The 20,148-nt window shown below is 30.9% G+C and overlaps 1 protein-coding gene across 2 annotated transcripts; it reads left to right on the top strand.

Moving 5' to 3' along the window:
- Positions 1-5,262: 5,262 nt before the first annotated feature.
- LOC133195907 (retinoid-inducible serine carboxypeptidase-like) lies at positions 5,263-13,667 on the top strand. Of its 2 annotated transcripts, none has more exons than XM_061331886.1 (12): positions 5,263-5,327; positions 5,496-5,626; positions 6,548-6,637; positions 7,920-8,081; positions 9,373-9,447; positions 9,739-9,849; positions 10,160-10,385; positions 11,404-11,481; positions 11,588-11,650; positions 11,871-11,948; positions 13,196-13,350; positions 13,538-13,667. In XM_061331886.1, the coding sequence occupies exons 1-12, from the start codon at positions 5,282-5,284 to the stop codon at positions 13,595-13,597; spliced, it is 1,275 nt and encodes a 424-aa protein (XP_061187870.1). In that variant the 5' UTR covers positions 5,263-5,281; the 3' UTR covers positions 13,598-13,667. The 2 variants fall into 2 exon arrangements, with proteins under 2 accessions (XP_061187870.1, XP_061187868.1); XM_061331884.1 differs by having other exon boundaries at positions 11,386-11,481.
- The last annotated feature ends 6,481 nt before the right edge of the window (positions 13,668-20,148 follow it).

Genomic DNA, 20,148 nt, shown 5'->3' with positions numbered 1-20,148 from the left:
ACACAAAAAGTCAATAAGGCGTATTAAAACGAGTTTAAATAAGATATAATGACGCAAAAGTGTGCAAGAAGACCTTTCAAAAGGCAAAATATTATTTGTTTTGGCACCAAAACAAAAAGGACGTAAGATATGGACAAAAGAATATATTGAGCATAAGTCTTTTCTCATACTTAATATAAGTTTTTTCTCATACTTAATGCAAAAGTCGAAGCTGAAAGATGAATACGAATATGTACCATAAATGTCTTATCCATTTCTTCTAAACGGCAAAAATGGCGTGTACCTTCCTTAAGTACAATGTACATGTACTTATATTTGTTATTTTCAATATATGAAAACACAATTAATTTGCATCCAATATAATACTCCCCAGACAATCTAATCAAAATATGTTTTTGTTTTTGAATAGTCGCATTTTGTATAATCTGATAACAAATTATATGAATTTATTTCAATGAATTTATCAAAAATTATTATGCAAAAATGATTAGACTAAAGGAATTCAAGTGTTGTGCGTCTCAAGTGTTGAGGTAATGCCAGGGACTGCTAGAAAACTCGTTCTGTGTTTTACCCTTTTCAAATACAGCTGCCGATACTGTATACGATATTGTGATTTTTTTTTATTCGAAAATTAAAATACTCTTAAAATGATTTGATCTTAACCATTTGTTTAAAAAAATATTTTTTTCTAATCGTTTTAGGGCATGTTGAATATTTTAGCAAATATTGGATCGCAAGCCCTCTTCATTCTTTTATCAATTTATCTTGTTCTTGAACTTACTTCAGTTTTAGCAAAAAGGCATTTGAAAAGAGCACACACACACACACGCACACACACACACACACACAGAGAGAGAGAGAGAGAGAGAGAGAATAATAACAAAGGCAGTTTTGCTTACATATTATTGATTAAAAACTAAAAACAGTTAAAGAGATTTAAAAGTCAGAATTAAGATAAAAAGGTATTCTTTTGCATTTAATTTTTGAGCATTCATAACTTGAAGTTAGAATTGAGACCACATTAAAATGTCTCTCTTTCATAAAAAAAAAAAAATCCACTTTGGAAAGAAAACTTTAGTCAAATACACCAAATGTCGTTTAACCATACAGATGACTTTTGTTTCTTATATACGGAAAATCTGTTTCCGTAAAATCCAGGAAAGCCACTTTCATGCAAAATGAATTATAGTATTTTTTGTCTGTCTATTTTGGTTATGGAAAGTGGATTTTGGTTACGTAACGTAATTTAATAAATACAGAAGCTTTTGAATATTTATTACAACAGCACTTGTCATACAATAGCATGAACAATATATTCATTGATTTTATTAGATAAAAAACAGCTTTGTTACAAAAGTACTCACTTGGAAGAGGATACATATTTGAATAAGGATGGCCCTTTCGCTGTGTAGGTGATTATAATTTAAATAAAAACAGGAATGATTATTCAAAAACTTCCTATTTTGTTATCAGACAGTGTTACAAAACTATATATAAGAAAGATTCCAGAAATGATTCATGTACTTGTACTTGAAAAAAATTCTAATAGTAGCGCTCGTTGTACTGGAGATATATATATATATATATATATATATATATATATATATATATATATATATATATATATATATATATATATATATATACAATATCCATATAAAAATAGATCAAAATTGTTGAAAGAAAAATACGAGTATATTTAAATATTTCTTTATTGAGATTCAATGTAAACTTTTCCCGATTTGTAAAGTTATCCACTAATAGCTACAAAATGTACATGTAATATAGATCATTGAAACTTTCTCAGTTCGTGGATATGAAAGCGAGTACCGACCTATTAAAATTCTAATTGTAAATTATGCAATACTTAAAATAACACTTCCGAAACTACCTTCATCATAAATAAAATAGGAATAATTATCATGTCTAATTATTATAAAATTTTAAATTGTAAATTTTAGAGTTACATTTACATGTAAGACTGCAGTATGATCAACCAGCAAGATTCAGGCCATAACGAGGTTAATTATATTATATGTATGTGTTCCTCATTACATAACTTTACAGTAATTACACTTTGATTATTATGCATTTTTGTTTGGCTCATTAAAGCCTATTGAGCATTTGTTTATAATAATTTGTATACCCATAAATGAGAATTTTTTCCCTCTCCACTCCCCTAATATGTCATAAATATCTTTTTATATTTTTCAATATTCGTTTGATATTCCAATGAGATGTACAACTCAAGGACGGAAAAAAAATTCAATTGGGTCACAGTTAGTGACCAGAATTTCAACCATATTTTGTTTTTAAACATTTCATATCGAGCCTCGCCATTCTTTGACCTTTTGTGGTTCTGTTTCACAAGAAAATCTTCCTTGCAATACAAAAAAATATTTACAAATTATCGTTAGATGACTCACAGGCCCATTATCCCCAATGGCTTGCAGTACACAGTGCAGAATAAAGTTCAATTCTCCATCTGTCAAGGTATGTTCCGAAAGTTAATGAATTTCATTTGTGTCTTTTATAATGAATACTTCTTTCCTGGGAAGGAAAATCCTTATTTCATAGATGGTTGCATTGACCATAACATTTAGATAGAGAATTTCAAACACAGGTGAATGTGAAAACATTTATGTCCCTTTATTTGCATTTGCAAATATTTTTCTTAGATGAACCTATTGAAGAGAAAATATGTTCAATTCTGTACGAACTTATTAGGGGTCAGAGGTCATGGCGTGACCGAATCATCTTGTTTACATATTTCTGTCCCGGTGAAAGTGGCTTCGGAACTTCTAAGCCGTTAAAGCGATGAAAAAGATAAACATATATGTTTTTTTCGTTCAACAAATGATCATTAGTTCTTTCTTCGGTGTGAAGAATGTTTTTAATTAGCCTAAAATCACACTTACCTTCTTTGAAGGTATGTAAACTGAAGATGATACCACCGCTTTTGATTTCATATAAAGAACTCATACAGTAAATGAGTAATAGTAAGATTATTCTCAGTAGCGATCATTGTTTTTTTTCATTATGAATAGATATTTCCTGAACTGGACTGCTGAACATCAAGGTAAGTATTCAAATGTTGGAGCGAGGCGAACTCTCAAGACCAAACAGCTTCTAGGTCACTTCGCGTCACAACATAGCAATACGGCGGGCCGTTCGTGTAATAAATGCAGTTCTTTTCAGAAAATTCGTCTCAAATGTAAATAAAAGTAATAAACAACAATGTTAAAAAGTTCTCTGGGAAATAAACTTGGTTGGTACGTGATCAAATCTTCTGAGAAGCCCTTCGGGCTTCACAGGATTTGATCACGTGACCAACCAAATTCATTTCCCAGAGAACTTTTTAACATTGTTGTTTATTTCTTAATTGGTTGGGCAAGTATTCATAATTTGATTCTTTTCTGTACTTGATAACCTAGATCCAATATACCAAGAATGAAGCTGTGTTACTTTGAGGTTAACCTATGAATCACTTTTTTTTAAATATCTGCACCCTAGGATATAATTTTATCTTATTAAACATATCCCATTTTAAAGTATCTAGTAGTACTTCTTACTTTGTCAGCTTAGGTGCTCAAGAAAATAAAATACTCACAATGGCAAAATGGAGTCCGATTTTGCGAGTGGGTTTTCTGATGGCATGACCAAATATGTCACCATTATGCCATATATGGTGAAATATCCCATCACTTCTGATCATTATATCAGCAAGGAATAAATCATAAATTTATATTATTTTACACGAATTTTCAAGTCACCCGCGTGGTGCAGTGGTTATAGAGCATTTGCTCTAGAATCGCGGTGTAGGAGTTGATCATTACGTTACGGGTTCGAATCCCACTGCGTGGAGACCAGTCCTTCAGATGAGGCGTATAAACCATAAGAGTGGAAAATTCTCTAGAGGGACGTTGAACACCAAACAAACAAAACAAAATTTTTCATTGCATTGCCCTCTGTTATATCTATGAATCATTGCAGATTTTTCAACCAGTACAACCCTTTTACAGTTTGAGAAAAAAAAAACTTGTGTGAACTTAGAGTACCTTATGAGCTAACGATTCTTTTTCAGGGGTTTCGGAATTTCCGTATCCTGTGAATTACAGTATTACAAATTGTATAAAAGAATAAACCAGATCAAGAACAATTAGTATGGAGAAGGTAGTTATAGGCATTCCCTGTTGCCCAAACCAGCAAGATTTTTTTTTTTGAAAAAATATTATTTAAAGTAGGCTGATGTTGTTCTGCCTATCAATAATAGAAAAAAAAACTGCAAACTAGTCTGTATTTTTCCTTCTTTTATTTCATGAAAGATTTTTCTTCGACACTGTTTTATTATTGAAAATATTTCGATGCATTTTATATGGAATGTGCACATTTCAACAGCAAATCACCTTTACAGCATGTTTACAATTCTCTTTTAAAATAGTGGGAATCCACAAACCTGATTAATCTATCTCTTATAGGTCTTGAATTTTAGGAATCTAAGAAATTTATGTACAGGCTAAATGGGATTAAACTATGTTTACATGCAATTTGAATAATCTTATGCAGGGAAAAGTTAAGACCTCAAAAATCTTCAAATGCATTGAAGTCATAAAAATCCCTTCATGACGTTTTGAGAAACCATAATGAAAGAAAGACAGTTTTAAACTTTCAATAGAGATACATACAGTCATACAGACAGGGGTGAAAACATATAAACTTTTTCAAACTAACTTGGCTGAAATAATCATTGCAAGTTATCAGCACGGAAGGCGGATACCTAACTTAAAGGCACTTAGTGTCCATATATAATACCTCCGCCAACTTGGAAATGTAATTAAAAACTAGAGGTACATGTTTCTCATTTATCATGTAATCGTGTTCAGAGCGAAACGTAAGCAAAATTGCATAACATTTCAGTCAATAAAGTTTTTTTTTCCATTACATATCACAAATAAAGGAGAGATGAAGAAAGCACATGTATCTAGGGGAAGTTTTTTCTTATTTTTAAATTTCGTTTTCGGATATAGAACAGTTTTTATATTGTTCAAAGACTTCAAAAAGGTCATTGTGTGCCAAAAGGACCTCTTAAATGCATATTAATATTATGCATTATTTATTATTGATAGTAAGGCTGAGTATCAAACAAAAGGACATTGTTGGTAACAACTATCGTGTAAATTATATGTAGCGTGTGCAAATAAATGAATAATTATGAGACTAATACATATATAGACATTGGAAGGTGGTATACATATTATCCTGGTTTCATTACACCAGTGACATGCTGATGTATTGGCATCTGTTGTCATTGCTTCTAGTATCTACCGGTGATGTAACCATTATTATTGTTCAATTTAGATTCATAAAACTTCTCAAGCATGCTCTTGCATGTCACGTGATTAGATTAATATGACACAACACAATCAGTATGGAGATTCAAGCAGACTAATATTTTTTAAGCCACATATCGTAAATTTTTGCCTTTTTTAAAACAGTTTCTGCAGATTCTGGTACGGAGAAATGGGACTATGTGACAGTTCGTCCTGGGGCGCACCTGTTTTACTGGTTATATCACACAATGTCTCTACGAGGAATCAGTGATGTTCCCCTTATCATGTGGCTCCAGGTACAAGTTTCTATATTTCTTAGTTTTGCTCTCTGAATAGTTGAAATCTTCATCAACTTAACCGATTCTTACGACATAAATTGCTCTGTTTTAAAGACAAAATGTTGGAACTTTGGTCTTACAAACTTTTACTCACAGAAATGTTAATCTTATTATAAGCTAGAAATATTCAATGCAGGTTTCAAATGATATCTACACATTTGCAAGTTTCCACATATTTTAAAAAAAATATCAGATATATTGAAATCGTCAACACAAAATTAACTTACCTTTTCAGCTTTAAATTTGTAAAATCTAACCCATATTTCAAAATTTACATCACTCGCCTTATTTATTTTTCATTTTTGAAATAACACAATACTTTTTACCACTCAGCACTAAAGTCATGGAAAGCTTGATATAAGAAAATATTACAATGAGTTCTTAGATTCTAAATACTCAAAATACGATATATCATTAGCGCAAACAGATCATACAATAATTAACATGCAACAATAGCAGTTATTGTTTAGAAATATATATTCGATTTTACGTATTTTATATAAAACAAGATAATATTTATTGCTACAATTACATCTTCTAAAATATTACTGAGGTTGTGATTAACACAAAAGTTACAAGTTAGCTGCACAAAGGTCAAGCTCATGGTATTACTGTTCAGTGATGTGCACAATGACCCCGATTTTCTTTTAAATTTTGAGTTATGCTGTAAGCTGTATGAGTAAATATTTTAAAATATCCTTTCCAAAATTTCCTTGACATTACCAGTGTCAGGAGTGATATACATTAAGTATAAATTAAAAAAAAAACTTGCAATAAGAGATAAGAAAAAGAAGATAAAGCTAGTAATTGTTAAATTTATGTTGAATTCCACATCAAAAGCATTGAGAACTATTGTATAAATCTTGAATCAACTTGAAGGGTGGACCAGGTCAATCGTCCACCGGCATGGGAAATTTCCAGGAAATTGGACCATTGGATGTGTCTCTAAAGAAAAGAAATACAACTTGGGTAACTCAAATTTTTTCTATTGCATGTCTCTTTTTCATTTCATTACATGCTTTTCTCAACTACTTGTAGATGTTAAATATGTATACCCTATAAAAAATACCAAAGTTTATACGTATAGTGAATCAAAGTTTTCAAGGTGATAACTATTGTAACAAAGTTATCATTATAGTAAATCAAAATTTTCATAGTAATCACTATTGTATTTCAAAGTTTTCATAGTTATAACTATAGTGTCACAGTGATCACAACAGTAAATCCGAGTCTTCAAAGTTATCACTATAGTAAATCAAAGTGTCAAAGTTATCACTATAAATAACTATAGTATTGTTTGTAAGGGTTAGATCTGATAATGGATTTTTGTTGGAAATGGAAAACTGAAAATTATTTCCCATCAATTAATGAAAATGTTTGAATGAATAGCGTTATTGATATTCTAGATACTTAGTAAAAAATTCAGTTTTATTGATACTTTTTACATAATTCATGATAAAAACTGTACACAGAAAAATTCAAACAGGAATTTTTTACGGTTTAAAATATATACTTTGTGAATATAAAAGTTCTGAATAAGAAAAAATCCTGATTATGGCATGAAAACCCTTGAAATCAAATCCCAGGAACCAATTAATTTCCCTCAAGGGAGGTAAATTATGTCAAATGAAAATAAGTGATTTTACATTAATAAAACTTTATGTTAAAAGCACGATAAATTTAATCTTACTTGTGTTGCAAAATATGTATTTCAAAAATGTGTCAAAATTTGTTATAAAAATATCACTTAAAACATAACAAATAATAACTCAAGAAATTCTATGAATAAAAATTGATACTTTTGATATTAAAGGTTCTGAGCAAACTTTCTACAAAAGCCGAAAAGTGGCATACCTTAATATAAACTGTTACAGTAATTTTGTGCTTGTTAAGCTAAAGCTCAGAAAATATACCTTAAAATAATCCTAAATAAAAATTGCAAGCTCAAGAAATCTCACACCTAGTTCGGAGCAGGAATGCTTCTTATCTGTATTCTTATTTGGGCTTCAATATAAGCACTCTAATTATACAAATAGGTTTCCAACCACATAATTATATGTATAACATATAAATATAACTAGATAATGTAAATCCCCCCCCCCCCCCCTGCGCCCCGTCTAGATAAAATTGTTCTTATGAATGCCATTATATACTATTATCCTCCTTTGTTGCTATTCTATAACTTAATTTAAGTTAAGAATAAAAGAATAATCGATGACGAAAACTATATTCCTTTCAATGATGATGATAGCTTTCAGAGGCCAGTATTCTATTTGTGGACAGTCCAGTTGGGTCTGGATATAGCTACGTTGAGTCTGAATTTCTGTACTGTAACAGCACTGAAATGATTGCATCTGATATTATTACCTTTCTGGCTGTATTCTTCAGAAGTTCGAATGGAAAGAAATTTCAGGTATGCTTTATTTTTCGTTGAAAATATATATTTATTACATTTTTGACAGTGAAATACAGTGATTTATTAATTGAATAAAAGTGATATTCTCTCACAGTGTGAAAGAATAACCAAAGTGATATTCTCTCACAATGTGAAGGGATATCAAAATAAGTAAAAAATCAGTTTTGACTAGTCATAAGCTAGAGATAGTAAATAAACCGTCTTGATACAGACTATGCAAATTTCTTCCCAAATATTTGCCGAAATCCATGTTACAATGTTTTCAATCTACATGTAATAATTGTTAAGCTGTGACATCGCAGCTGTTCAACTATGACGTCACAGCCTGCGACAATAGTACTGTGCACAGACGTCTAATGGATGTCTTATACGTCTCTGTACTGTGTTAAGAAAAGAAAGAGGCTAAGGGAAAATCAAAGAAAATGTAATAAATAGAAAAGTCAATGTTTTGTAGTTGGATAAGGAATATATTTCACTCATGAAACAGGATTTTTAAAATATTTTCACTCGTGCTCCGCACTCGTGAAAATATAAAAAAAATCCTGTCCCACTCGTGAGATAAATTCCATATCCAACTACAAAACACTGAATATCCTCTCTCTCTCTCTCTCTCTATATATATATATATATATATAAAACATACAATAAAATACTTCTGAATGCCACTGTTCATGGTAGCTCAGTTGTTAGAGCGCTCGCTCCGTGATCGGGAGGTCGTGAGTTCGAATCTCGGCCGCGACTCACCTAAGTCGATAAAAAATAGGTAGCAACTTTTCCTTCGCAATGCGCTCAGCACTTTGAAGTGAAAGTTGCAGGTCCTTCGGATGAGACCTTAAAAACCGAGGCCCCGTGTCACGACAGACGTTGGCGTGATAAAGATCCCTCACTGCTCAATGGCCCTAAGTGCCGAGTAAAATTCAAAATTAGAAGCCCTTCACCGGTATATGGTGACGTCTCTATATGAGTGAAAAATTCTTAAATGGGACGTAAAACTACATACAATCAATCATCATCTTCTGAATGCCGAATACACATTTTCTACAGTATACATGAATGCTTTTCTTTATTGAACTTAATTTTGTTTTACCCCAAAAGCCAAGAGTACAATTCTCACTATCATAAATTTGGCAAATTTTATTGTATGAATTTCTTTAAAAATTCATTGCATTTTCTCATGTTTCTATTTAAAAATATAGGTAGTTGCCATTAAATTTGTTTCTTTTCGTAAAGATGCACTCCTTTCATTTCTCAGGTAATAAAATACTTCATTCATGCACTTTATTTCCAGAATGTTCCTTTTTATATCATGACAGAGTCTTATGGAGGCAAAATGACTGCTGTAATTGCAGATCAATTGATTCAGGTAAAGTCCTTTTAATGAATTTAATTCAAATTCAGCCAAAAAAGGAGAGCGAAGTTCACGCAATCTTTCTCACACATTGAAAGGGGATGATATACAAGTCAAAGTTAATTTGATCAAAGAAATGTGCATTTATCACCTTTTCTCTGGAGAATACCATAGGTCTTAATAAACTGTATTCAATTTGGATAATTGTTATGCAGTTGTAACCGATATATTTACATAATCGTATGAAAATTCCTGTATACACTTAAATAATGAAAATAACTGATTTAATTTGTCTTTTATCCACAGGCAATTTCAGAGGGAAGCGTGATATGTTCATTTGTTGGCGTGACACTAGGGGCACCTTTTATTCATCCAGCAAATACAGTTCAAAGTTGGATCAACTACACATTGGCCAACGTTAGTTAATTTTTTTTGCAAAGGGTCCATTACGATCTAGCTAATTGAACAAAAAACATAACTGTATTGATAAAAATGACACACAACCACTTTTGTCCCAATACATCTCAAGGCAGGTGTGACAGGTCAACGGGGTCGCTTATTCCTCCAAGGCACCTGATCCCACCTCTGATGTTTTTTTTGGGTTGTCTCTGCTCCAAATTTGTATTGTTTTAATGGACTGATGAGCATGATTACTATTCTTTATCTTCATATTTCATTTTAGAGATTTTTGTCAGTGACTATTTTTTTTAATAAAAATAAATTACAGGCACTTATTGACAAGAATGAAGCAGAAAAGTTATCGAAAATATACAGTACGCTTGAGAACAGCATCGTAAATGGAAATTGGATATATGCATTCAATTATATGTCTGAAATGGGGGGACGTCTTCTAATCTTCACCAATGGAGTCAACTTGTACAACTTTCTTGAATGGAAGGATTCTGATAAATCAAAAACATCAGCAAATGATTTTAGATTTTCATCTGGAAGAGGTACATGTATCTAGTTTACTGTAAAACACACTGAGTAAATCGGTAATAGTATATTCACGCTTTTTATGCTAGCCATTTTGTGTCAAATTGAAGCCACAGCACACATAAAGAAATTCCAATAACTTTATTCTATTGTTCCATGTATAATTGAAGAGTTCTAACAATGAAGCCTGAATGCGGCCTTTTTAATACTAAATGATATTGTATGTCTTGTCACCCGCGTGGCGCTGTGATTAGAGCGTTTGCTTTAGAGTGGCGATGTAAGGAGTTAATCCTTACGTCGCGGGTTCGAATCCACTGCAGGACGTGGAGGCCGGTCCTTCGAATGAGACCGTATAAACCGAGGTCCTGTGTCGCAGTAAGTGCTGGAACGAAAAAGATCCCTCACTGCTCAATGGCCCTGAGTGCCGAGTATAGGTCAAAATTTGCAGCCCTGCACCGGCAATTGGTGGCGTCTCCATATGAGTGAAAACTTTTCCAGATAGACGTTTCACAACAAACAAACAAACAAAAAAAAAAAAACCAAACAAAAAAACTGTATGTCTTTCCTACATGTAATACATGTACAACATGGAATTTCTTTTATAATGTTTATCAATTTAAGGATTACGAACATTACATATCTATTCAAAATCCCTGGTATTGTTATGTTTTTTCACGTGATACTATAATTTTAAATTAAGATATCCTGAAAAAATTATCCTTTGATTAGATTCTGTATACGGTACGTAGTGTATAATCTAATACCGATGCTTCTCATAGTGTGTCATTTGATCGTATCAATATAAAAAACGGCGAATTCAGTTTTTTTCTCATGGGCTTTTGATCAATATTATTAAATGACTGAACATACATATTTAAGAAATATTTCAAAATTTTGAAACTATGTTATTCGTATAAAAAATTGTAAAAAGCTTGTATCTTTCTTAGAGCATAAATAAAAGAAGTAAAGGTGCAAACAATACCTTATCTGCTTACGTGTAAGACCTTTACTTGGCAGTTATGTGCAAATCTCCAGAAGATGCTCTGTGGGCTTTGATGAATGGGAAGATACGCCGGAAATTGAAAATCATTCCTACAAACGTCACCTGGGGAGGTATACATTTCACAATCCGCGCAGTATAATATGCAACTTAAAAATAATAAATAGAAACTGAGAAGAGTAAGAATTTGAAACATAATCACCATTTTTTTTTCAACAGGGCAAAATGATTCTGTTTACCTCAGTTTAATCAACGATTTCATGAAGCCAGTTGTGGCAATAGGTAATAATTTACTAAATTATTCAAACATTCCTTTATCAAGCTTACTGACCAATGTTTTGTTACTTAAAGATTTAAGTACGCATAGGGGCTTTTCAGGTGGAATGGATGTTATTTTCCACGTTTTGTCGGATTCTTTGGTTGAAGTGTTATATATTTTTTTGTATTGTTTTACGTAAACAATTTACTATTTAATTTGCTATTGTTGTATCACTCTCTTTAGTTGACAAACTGGTATCTGAAACAACTCTGAAGGTATCAGTCTACACTGGACAACTGGACATCATAGTCAATACGCTTGGTAAGAAATTTTGGACATTTAACCCTAACAAAAAATGCTATAGTTAACTACAGATTACTAGAGCTAACTAAAGTTTATTATAGTATCAAAGTTTCTACCTTTGTAAATCGAAGTTTTTACTTGTTATGTTTACGGTAATCAAAGTATTTTTTTTACTATAGATTTAAGATTATTACATCTTATGTATCCAATGTACAGACGCAGTTTTACTATCAAATGGAAATACTACCTGTAGATTCACATATTACATGTATTTTCAAATTTGACATTGTTGTTGTTTACATTGCTATCGAATTTTAGAGCTATTAAGCTTCGAAACCTCAAAAATAAAGTTCCAGAGTTTAGTTTCATAGTAAATCAAAGTATCGAAGTATTTCCTAGAGTTATCTACAGTAAACTATAGTTACGTATATAAAATTATGTCAGAAAAACTTGGAAATTCAGTCTCACTGCTATGCTATACCAGGTGCTTGTTTGAAGATAACGACTTTGATCATGCCCAACTCATTAAAACAATACAGAATGTAAACAGAGCCAACAAGGACCTCTGAAAACGAAGTTGGGATCATGTGCCTCAACAACTGAATAAGAAATTCATTCAAAAATCTTTATTACATAGGAATTTTATCAAACAATGTATTTTTATATTTGCCATTTTGGAGGGAATTTAAAATAGTAAAATATAAAATTGATAAATGTCTATTATTTACCAGAAACTCAATTATCATAAATAGATCGGATCTACGAAATGGAAAACAATTCCTAAGTAATTAGAAGAACATATAATTTAAAAAAAGTTAATTGTTTCTTTCCTGAACTGAAATGTTGAAATGGCGACATAACAGAAATGAGTAAATAAGAAAAATGTTTACAAAGATAAAATTCATGAGACTAATTGATTTGAAAAAAGAAATGCATTTACAAATAAATTCCTAAAATTTGAAGAAATCGTAGAATTTCTACTGTATTAAGATATTCGACTGTGTGCCTATTTCTTTAAGAATTTATACGAATTTTCGCACAAGTGATGTTATAAATCTGAAAAAATCTTATCTTATTTTGGCGAATGTTACTTTAAATATCTATATGAACATAAATCCAATAATCATGTTGCTGATTTCTCGAAAAAAAAAAGAAAGATGTTATTTATTCCTATTATTTATTGAAACTGCTCATCGGGGAAAAATAAAATTCTTTTAAATTTCTCATATCTTTTTATAAGTATACTTTTATTGCTTATTCCGAAGGAACTCTAAGATGGGTAGAAACGTTGAAAATATTCAAGGACTACGAACTTGCAGAAAGAGAACCATTTAAATGCCCAAATACATCGAATACATGCGGATTTGAAAAGACTTATAATAACTTTTCGTTTTTCTGGATCATGGATGCAGGTCATATGGTAAGTTTTCATTAGATATTTAGCTTTAAGATTTTCTCGTGAGAAATCATCCGATAAATCATTCTTTCCAGAAATGAAATGTTAGTAAAGTGCATGTGACTCTAATGATTTTAATTCCATTGTGTTTTCACCGTTGCAATTCCCAGAAAATAAACCTTTATCATCTGATATCGTTTTTGTTATTAAGGTTCCAAAAGACAACGGAGCAGCAGGACTAGAAATGCTCAAAAGAATAATAAAAAGCTAAGAGAATTAAAAAAAAACCCAGCTATTTTAATAATTGTATTAACTTGATTTAAAAAAGAATAAATTGTATTGGATACAGAATAATTTTTGGTTACTTATATTGATTTGATTTATTGAAATGTATTATTTTCAATTCATCTATTAAATATGCATTACTATATACCAGTACTAGTATGACCACAATATGTTGGCTTTAAAATAATATTTTTAAACTGGAAAGATAAAATGTTGACATTTTTTATGAAAAGGTATGAAGAAACATGAAAACAAATGGTCGAATGATTTGATAAGAAAAATAACTAAGATAAATTTACTACAGTATCAAACTTTTTACAGAGTTTCTTAAATAAAGTTGCAAGGAAAAAAACTTAAGTACTCATGCATGTATTCTGCTCAGTTCCACACCTAGTCAATGTTGTAAACGATTTTTTTTCTTTTGTAACAATGAGTAATTATGTTCAGGAATATCCGTACTTTAGCCCTTACTTTGCTAGCCTAGCAAAGTAAGGACTAATAAGAAAATAGTTTAAACGACTTTGTGCATAATATTTCCCGCTAAACTCCAAACGACTTATGTGCCATCTGCAAAATTAATCGCTAAATTCTATAATTAGAGATTGTATCATTAATGGTAGATGGAAGCAATACTATTTCATGTCATGTTATTGCTATGTGATGTGTGAATTACCCCTTTCAATCATTAGTTCAGTAAAAGTCAAAATATATCAAAACTGAAATCGGTGCGATTTGAATTTCTTTATAAACTATAATATGCTGGAAGTCCACAATGCTATAAATAAACAGAATAGGATATTGAAGTCGTGCTTTTTTAATTCGATTTGACGTGAATATTTGTTGCTTTCCGAAACATCGATGAACGAATAAACTTCACCATGATATGAAGTGTACTTCCAAATGAAATTCGTACACATGTAAAGAAAAAAAAATAAAAAATAAGGGTTTATTCGTCATTCATATAAACGTTTTACATGAAATAGCAAAGTAAATGCATTAAAATAATGCTCATTAGTTCTTAACATGCTATAAAAGATTTACAGGAAGCTGTCAGTGCATAGTAAACAAAGTAGTGTAGGTAGTTAAACCAATCACAAACAATACTTCAAAATATTGGTATCCAATAAAAATATTACACGTTCTATTAAACTTTTGAATAATGTACTTATTTTATTACACTGCTAAGTCTAGAAACAGGTCAACTATTATTTGAACAAAAGTGCATTCATTACTGAAAAGCATATTTTGTACTAAATTTGAAATTGACCTAGTAACGGAAGTTAAATGTGAAAATTTGCTGGAAACAACAAACAGGAGGAAGAAAAAAAAGCTTTGTTTGGCTCATCAGCTTATTTTACATTTTGTTGTTGTTTTAATGTTGTATTTTTCAGCTTCACAAAAATGTCAGGAAATGAACTCTTTTAATAAATGAGTGTAAAGGTTCAAACATGGAACGAGTAAAAATAAATTCAAAGTACTTCAAATTTTGAATGATTTTGGATTTCAATTATTACTTACTAAATAGGAATTTCTTCTGCTTTACTTCTTATGTAATGTAACTTATGTAATTACAATATTTCAAAATTACTTTTGAAACTTGACATTATGAAACCATTTGCTTCTTTCGCAAAGCATATAGTCTGGAATAATGAAACACATTACACTCAGAATAATTCTCTAAAAGAAAGTGATGTTATCTCATGCGCTGGCGAATCAAAGAATATCATAAGAAATTGAGCATAACAATCGTCATAGAATGAAGACGAATTATCTACCGTCTCAAACAGCGGAACTCTGATAAAAATTCGAAATCGGAGTATAATTTTAGGTCTACTTACTAGTCAGAGACCAGAAGTGCTTATGCAAAAGTAAGATGTCCGTCCGTCTGTCTGTAAACATTTTTTTTTTCAAAACGCTACTCCTCCAAGTTTTGGTCAATTTCATTAAGACTTAATACACAAGCACATGTTCTATGAGTAAGATATCTAATTTCTCGGTTTCTGATTTTGACAAATAGTGTATTTTTTAGCTGTAATGAAAATTCTTCAAACGCTACTCCGATAAAACTTGATAAACAAATACAATATACTAAGATACAGAATTCTGCACCTCAGTTTTTGATTTTACGAACAGTGTTGCCATGGTTGCTTAAAATAAAAATTTCTTTGAAATGATTTCAAAACGTTCTCCTCCCACAGTTTTGGTCCAATTTCAATTAGACTTGATACACAAATACACTATACTATACTAAGAATGACCAAGTACACACCAGTACAGCTTCAGTCTCCTCAGGGACTTCTGGTCAGAATGTTAAGGCATAAGAATTAAGAAAATTAAATGAGAAAAATCACAATACAACTGAATGAATAAGCATATATGAAGAATTATTGCATTCTATTTATCGCCCATCCCTCCTTTGGTTTTAAATTCACCGTAATAACCTTCTATAGCACGCCTGAGAGTTTATTACAGAATTAAAGAAAAAATCAAAAATAAGATGAAATAAAATTTTAACTCTCTGTGTCCTAGATGTCTTAAGATTTCTACATTTGATATTTTTAGGACATAAGATTAAGTTTTTTTTAAAGTCTTCAGGCGATGTTATCTCATTCACTGGTGAATCAAAGAAATAATTGCTTTATTCAGAATGCATTAATTTAAAATTTTGATAAAGGGTTGAATATTCATAATAGTCATGCATAGGGGTTGCCTAATATATGTCCATGCTATGGATACAGAAGAAGTTGTCTTTAAAATTTGTTTTTATTTATACCCCGCCATTTGGCCTGAACCTTGGACCTGGGCGTGGTAGGGGTGATTTTCTTAAAATTGTTAAACGTTTTTGTTCGTTTAGCTTTAATTTGTAGATGTTCCTGAGAAAAGAATATTAAATGAATGAATGAAAGCCTCGTCTCGCTTATCCATACATAGTATGTGTTTTCAATATAATCTATATATCTCTTTGTATAGAAATTTTTCCTTCTTTTGTGCAAAGCAATGTGACTATTGGCCTAATCATGAAGTATGCAAGCAATTACATGACCAATATACAATGAAACAAAGATTAAAATACATTGCACTGTTCATATATTTTGCCTTGCATTGTGATTCAATGTTTTCTAAATTTTGAATACGGAAGGAAATCCATAGGATTTGTTCGCTGATTTTGAAATAAACATAAAAAGTGCAAAGTTTAATATGAACAAAGGAAGTAGTAGAACACGAAGCATTCTGCAATATTACATCAAAGAGCAGAGAAAGAGAAATCCATGGAGAGAATCAACGTATAAATGACTGGTTAATATTTACTGTTATGCTTTAAAATATTAACATTTGAAAAGCAACTTGACATATATTCTCATGTAAGCCCAGTGTAAAGCTGGCTATGTAAATTCGCCTGTCTGTGTTACCGTCTGTATGTTTTTTGACAAAACTTTTTTTTCTTTTCCTTTCAGAATTTTTACTCTTGAAGAACTATAAGGCCATTTAGAACTAAATATGCATGGCAGAAAACATATTCATTTGTTTAAATAAGGGCTTTTTAATTTGCAAAATGTCACATTGAATAATCTGTATTTCAAAATAAATTCATGTTAAAAATAACATAATTTGCATGAAAAAATATTTGCCACATTTAATATCAGACATATTGCAATAAAAATATATCATAGTTGTCTCTACAACATTAGTACATTTTACACCTCGAACAAAGGGTTTTTACTGTTACCAAATCATTTGGTACACTCCAAGCTCAAGCTTCGTGGTTGAGTGACTATTAGTATTAAAACCATTATTATTACTAAAACCATCATCATCCATGATAGGTTATAATCACGGAAGGAGTGCAAGGTGACTAAACAATGAATGTTTGACCTAAGGTACTGAACAGTCAATAAAATCTACAGAGTACATAAAGAAAAAAGATCTCCCTCTATTCCCTTCTCTCATTCATTCTGACTTAATAATAAACTTTAACAAAAATTAGAATTGAAATTTAAGCAAGGTTTAATTGATTGAATATTTAGGATCTATGCTGTGTCACTGATACTTCAGTCATAATTATATTCCATCGAATAGTGCAAAAATTTACAATTACTCACCATTTTGTCGTTGATTCCTAAAAGTCAAATTTTGATTTATTACAAATTTCAATTACACAGGAAGAGTCCTATATTGCCCAAGATGTGTGCAAATTTTCCTGTAAGTTACTGTTACAATGTAAAAATTGAGATAATCCAAACATATACACATTGTTTTAGTCGTAATTTCAGTGGAATTCTTTGCTTTTCTGGAGCAATATGGTCATTTTACACCCAAATACAAATCGTCACTAATGTCCACAAGATACCTTAGCTTCTGACTAAATCCATTAAAAAGATATGACTATCTTCATACAGAGATCTTGAATATAGTTATGCTTGAAAACTACTCACTTTTGACCGTCACCTGATCTGTTGCAGACAGGTAGATATAATCCTGACTGTATAATTATCACATCTGGGCCTGTACAAAATACCAGCATATTCTTATTGAAATCATTTAGACTATGTAAATCTTTTGAAACAGTTAAAATGTTTTATTCATATAAATAATGAATTGACACGCTAACTAAGCATTGCTTGTATAAAATATGCTAATGTTGGCTTCCACTTCGGTATTTAACCCTTTATTTATGGGACTGATAAATATCTTATTAAAAAAGTTTCACAATTATGCTACTTTTTTAAAATAAAGAGCTAGGGCTTGGAAATAGTTGTAAGAAACAACAGTAAACAATGGCGTAATTATAGGGAAATGAATTCCATTATATGGATAAGTATGACACACATAACAGCAGTGATATTAACTAACTCACTCGTTTGTACACATAACTTCATCATCAAGTTCACAAAATATGTATGTCTTTTGAAATAATTATAAACGGCTAAAATCACATTTGGGTCTCAGGACTTGTCACAAATTTAGCTTTTTGCTATATGTGATTCTTAACATGATGTTAGGTACTAATTTATTTCTTAAATACACCTTCATTTCTATATGTTTATTTTCCTTGCTTTTGAGCAATCAAACACTGTCCTTTCTTGATACATGATATTTTTCTTAAACTTCCACTATTAAACAGCTCTAGATCGTCTGTTTCAGTAGTACATAAGTGACACTGTACTCCTGAATGTTTATTTCTTAGGGACAAGAAAAATAAAAGGAAATGTTAGAGTTTCATTGCCGCAAAGTATCTCTTGCTTTAAGTAGCATGACGTAATAATTAAGTGTAAGTGACACTTCTCAAAAGGAGCCACTTCATCATCACTCTAAAGTTTCTCCATTGTCAAGATAACTGCTGAGCGCAGACCTAGGCATTAATTTTTCACACCAAACATGACAAGTGTTCCTATTTCGTAAGTAGCATTTTAATAAAATAAAAATCCCCTCATTTTCTGCAAATGTGAACAATAGCATTTATACGTATTGTTTTGGTATAATTGTATGTATTTTGATAGGGATGAATACATGGAACAAAAATTTAAAATTCTTTTAATGTCAACCAATTCATTTCAAGATTTTCATCTTTCTTATAATCAAACATTTTAAAATAGATTTTATGCAAAAAGGAGAGGTAGAGCTAAATCAAATGATCTTTTGGTTTAGTTTACCTTAGCTCTAGCCATATGATAAACAATGTGTTACATGAAGAGAACCCGATTACGATATGAAACAATATCATTCAAGAAGTATGTAAGAATAAAGCATGGTCGTTTGGGAAAGTTTATTTGCTCTTCGCAAGGATATAACGTGTGGTAATTCAACACCTATCAATGTATCACCGTGTTTTGTGGACTGTAGTGATAACTAAGATTTCTAAACCTGAAAAACAGGACAGGAGACAGTCTTAAAATCAAAGCTGTTTATTCGTGAATGTCCGTCGCAAAAGTGATCATTTACAATCATAATAAAAGATATAAAACAATGATACTCTGTATAATTAAAATGAAAGTGTAAAATGATGCCACAAATAAGAACATGTGTTAATTAAACATCATCTCATGAACACACAATTCATTACAGGTATTATAACATGTCTACTGAATATCTTCATTATAAAAATAAATGAGTTAAAAATAAAAATATATAATTAATATCAATTGGGAGAATTAGCTTGTAAAACATTTACTTGGCTATGAGAGGGGTATGAAAGGAATAGACCAAAAATAGAAAATTCACATGTTATTGTTTACATTGAGTCTACTTCCTGTATAGAGACTCTGACTTCCGGTCATACAAAGGAGGGGGGGTTCCTAATGGACAAACATACAAAGAAACCCTAATCTACTAAATAAACACACTTTACAGTAAAACCTAGTACATTTACCATATTCGGTCATTGAGTACAAGTACACATGTACTAAGCTACGTTCTACTAGTCTTGCATATGATTTTACAAACAATCTACACCTACAGCATGTATAATAGTTATGCATCATAAGAACATGTTTACTAACATAGATATTTTCAGCATTTTTCCTTTTTTACAAACAATTA

Source organism: Saccostrea echinata, unplaced genomic scaffold (assembly GCF_033153115.1).
Source record: "Saccostrea echinata isolate AGI-Se365-2 ecotype Australia unplaced genomic scaffold, CSIRO_AGI_Sech_v1 ptg000029l, whole genome shotgun sequence".
Classification (NCBI taxonomy): Eukaryota; Metazoa; Mollusca; class Bivalvia; order Ostreida; family Ostreidae; genus Saccostrea; species Saccostrea echinata.
Note: the sequence above shows the minus strand (reverse complement) of the source record. Positions and strands in the feature narration are given on the sequence as shown.

Bases quoted from the DNA above. Each gene is read 5' to 3' on its own strand.
- LOC133195907 (XM_061331884.1), top strand. From the start codon at position 5,282: ATGCTGATGTATTGGCATCTGTTGTCATTGCTTCTAGTATCTACCG. The intron at 5,328-5,495 runs GTGATGTAACCA...TTTTTAAAACAG, and splicing joins ATTGCTTCTAGTATCTACCG to TTTCTGCAGATTCTGGTACG. The intron at 9,850-10,159 runs GTTAGTTAATTT...AATAAATTACAG, and splicing joins TCAACTACACATTGGCCAAC to GCACTTATTGACAAGAATGA.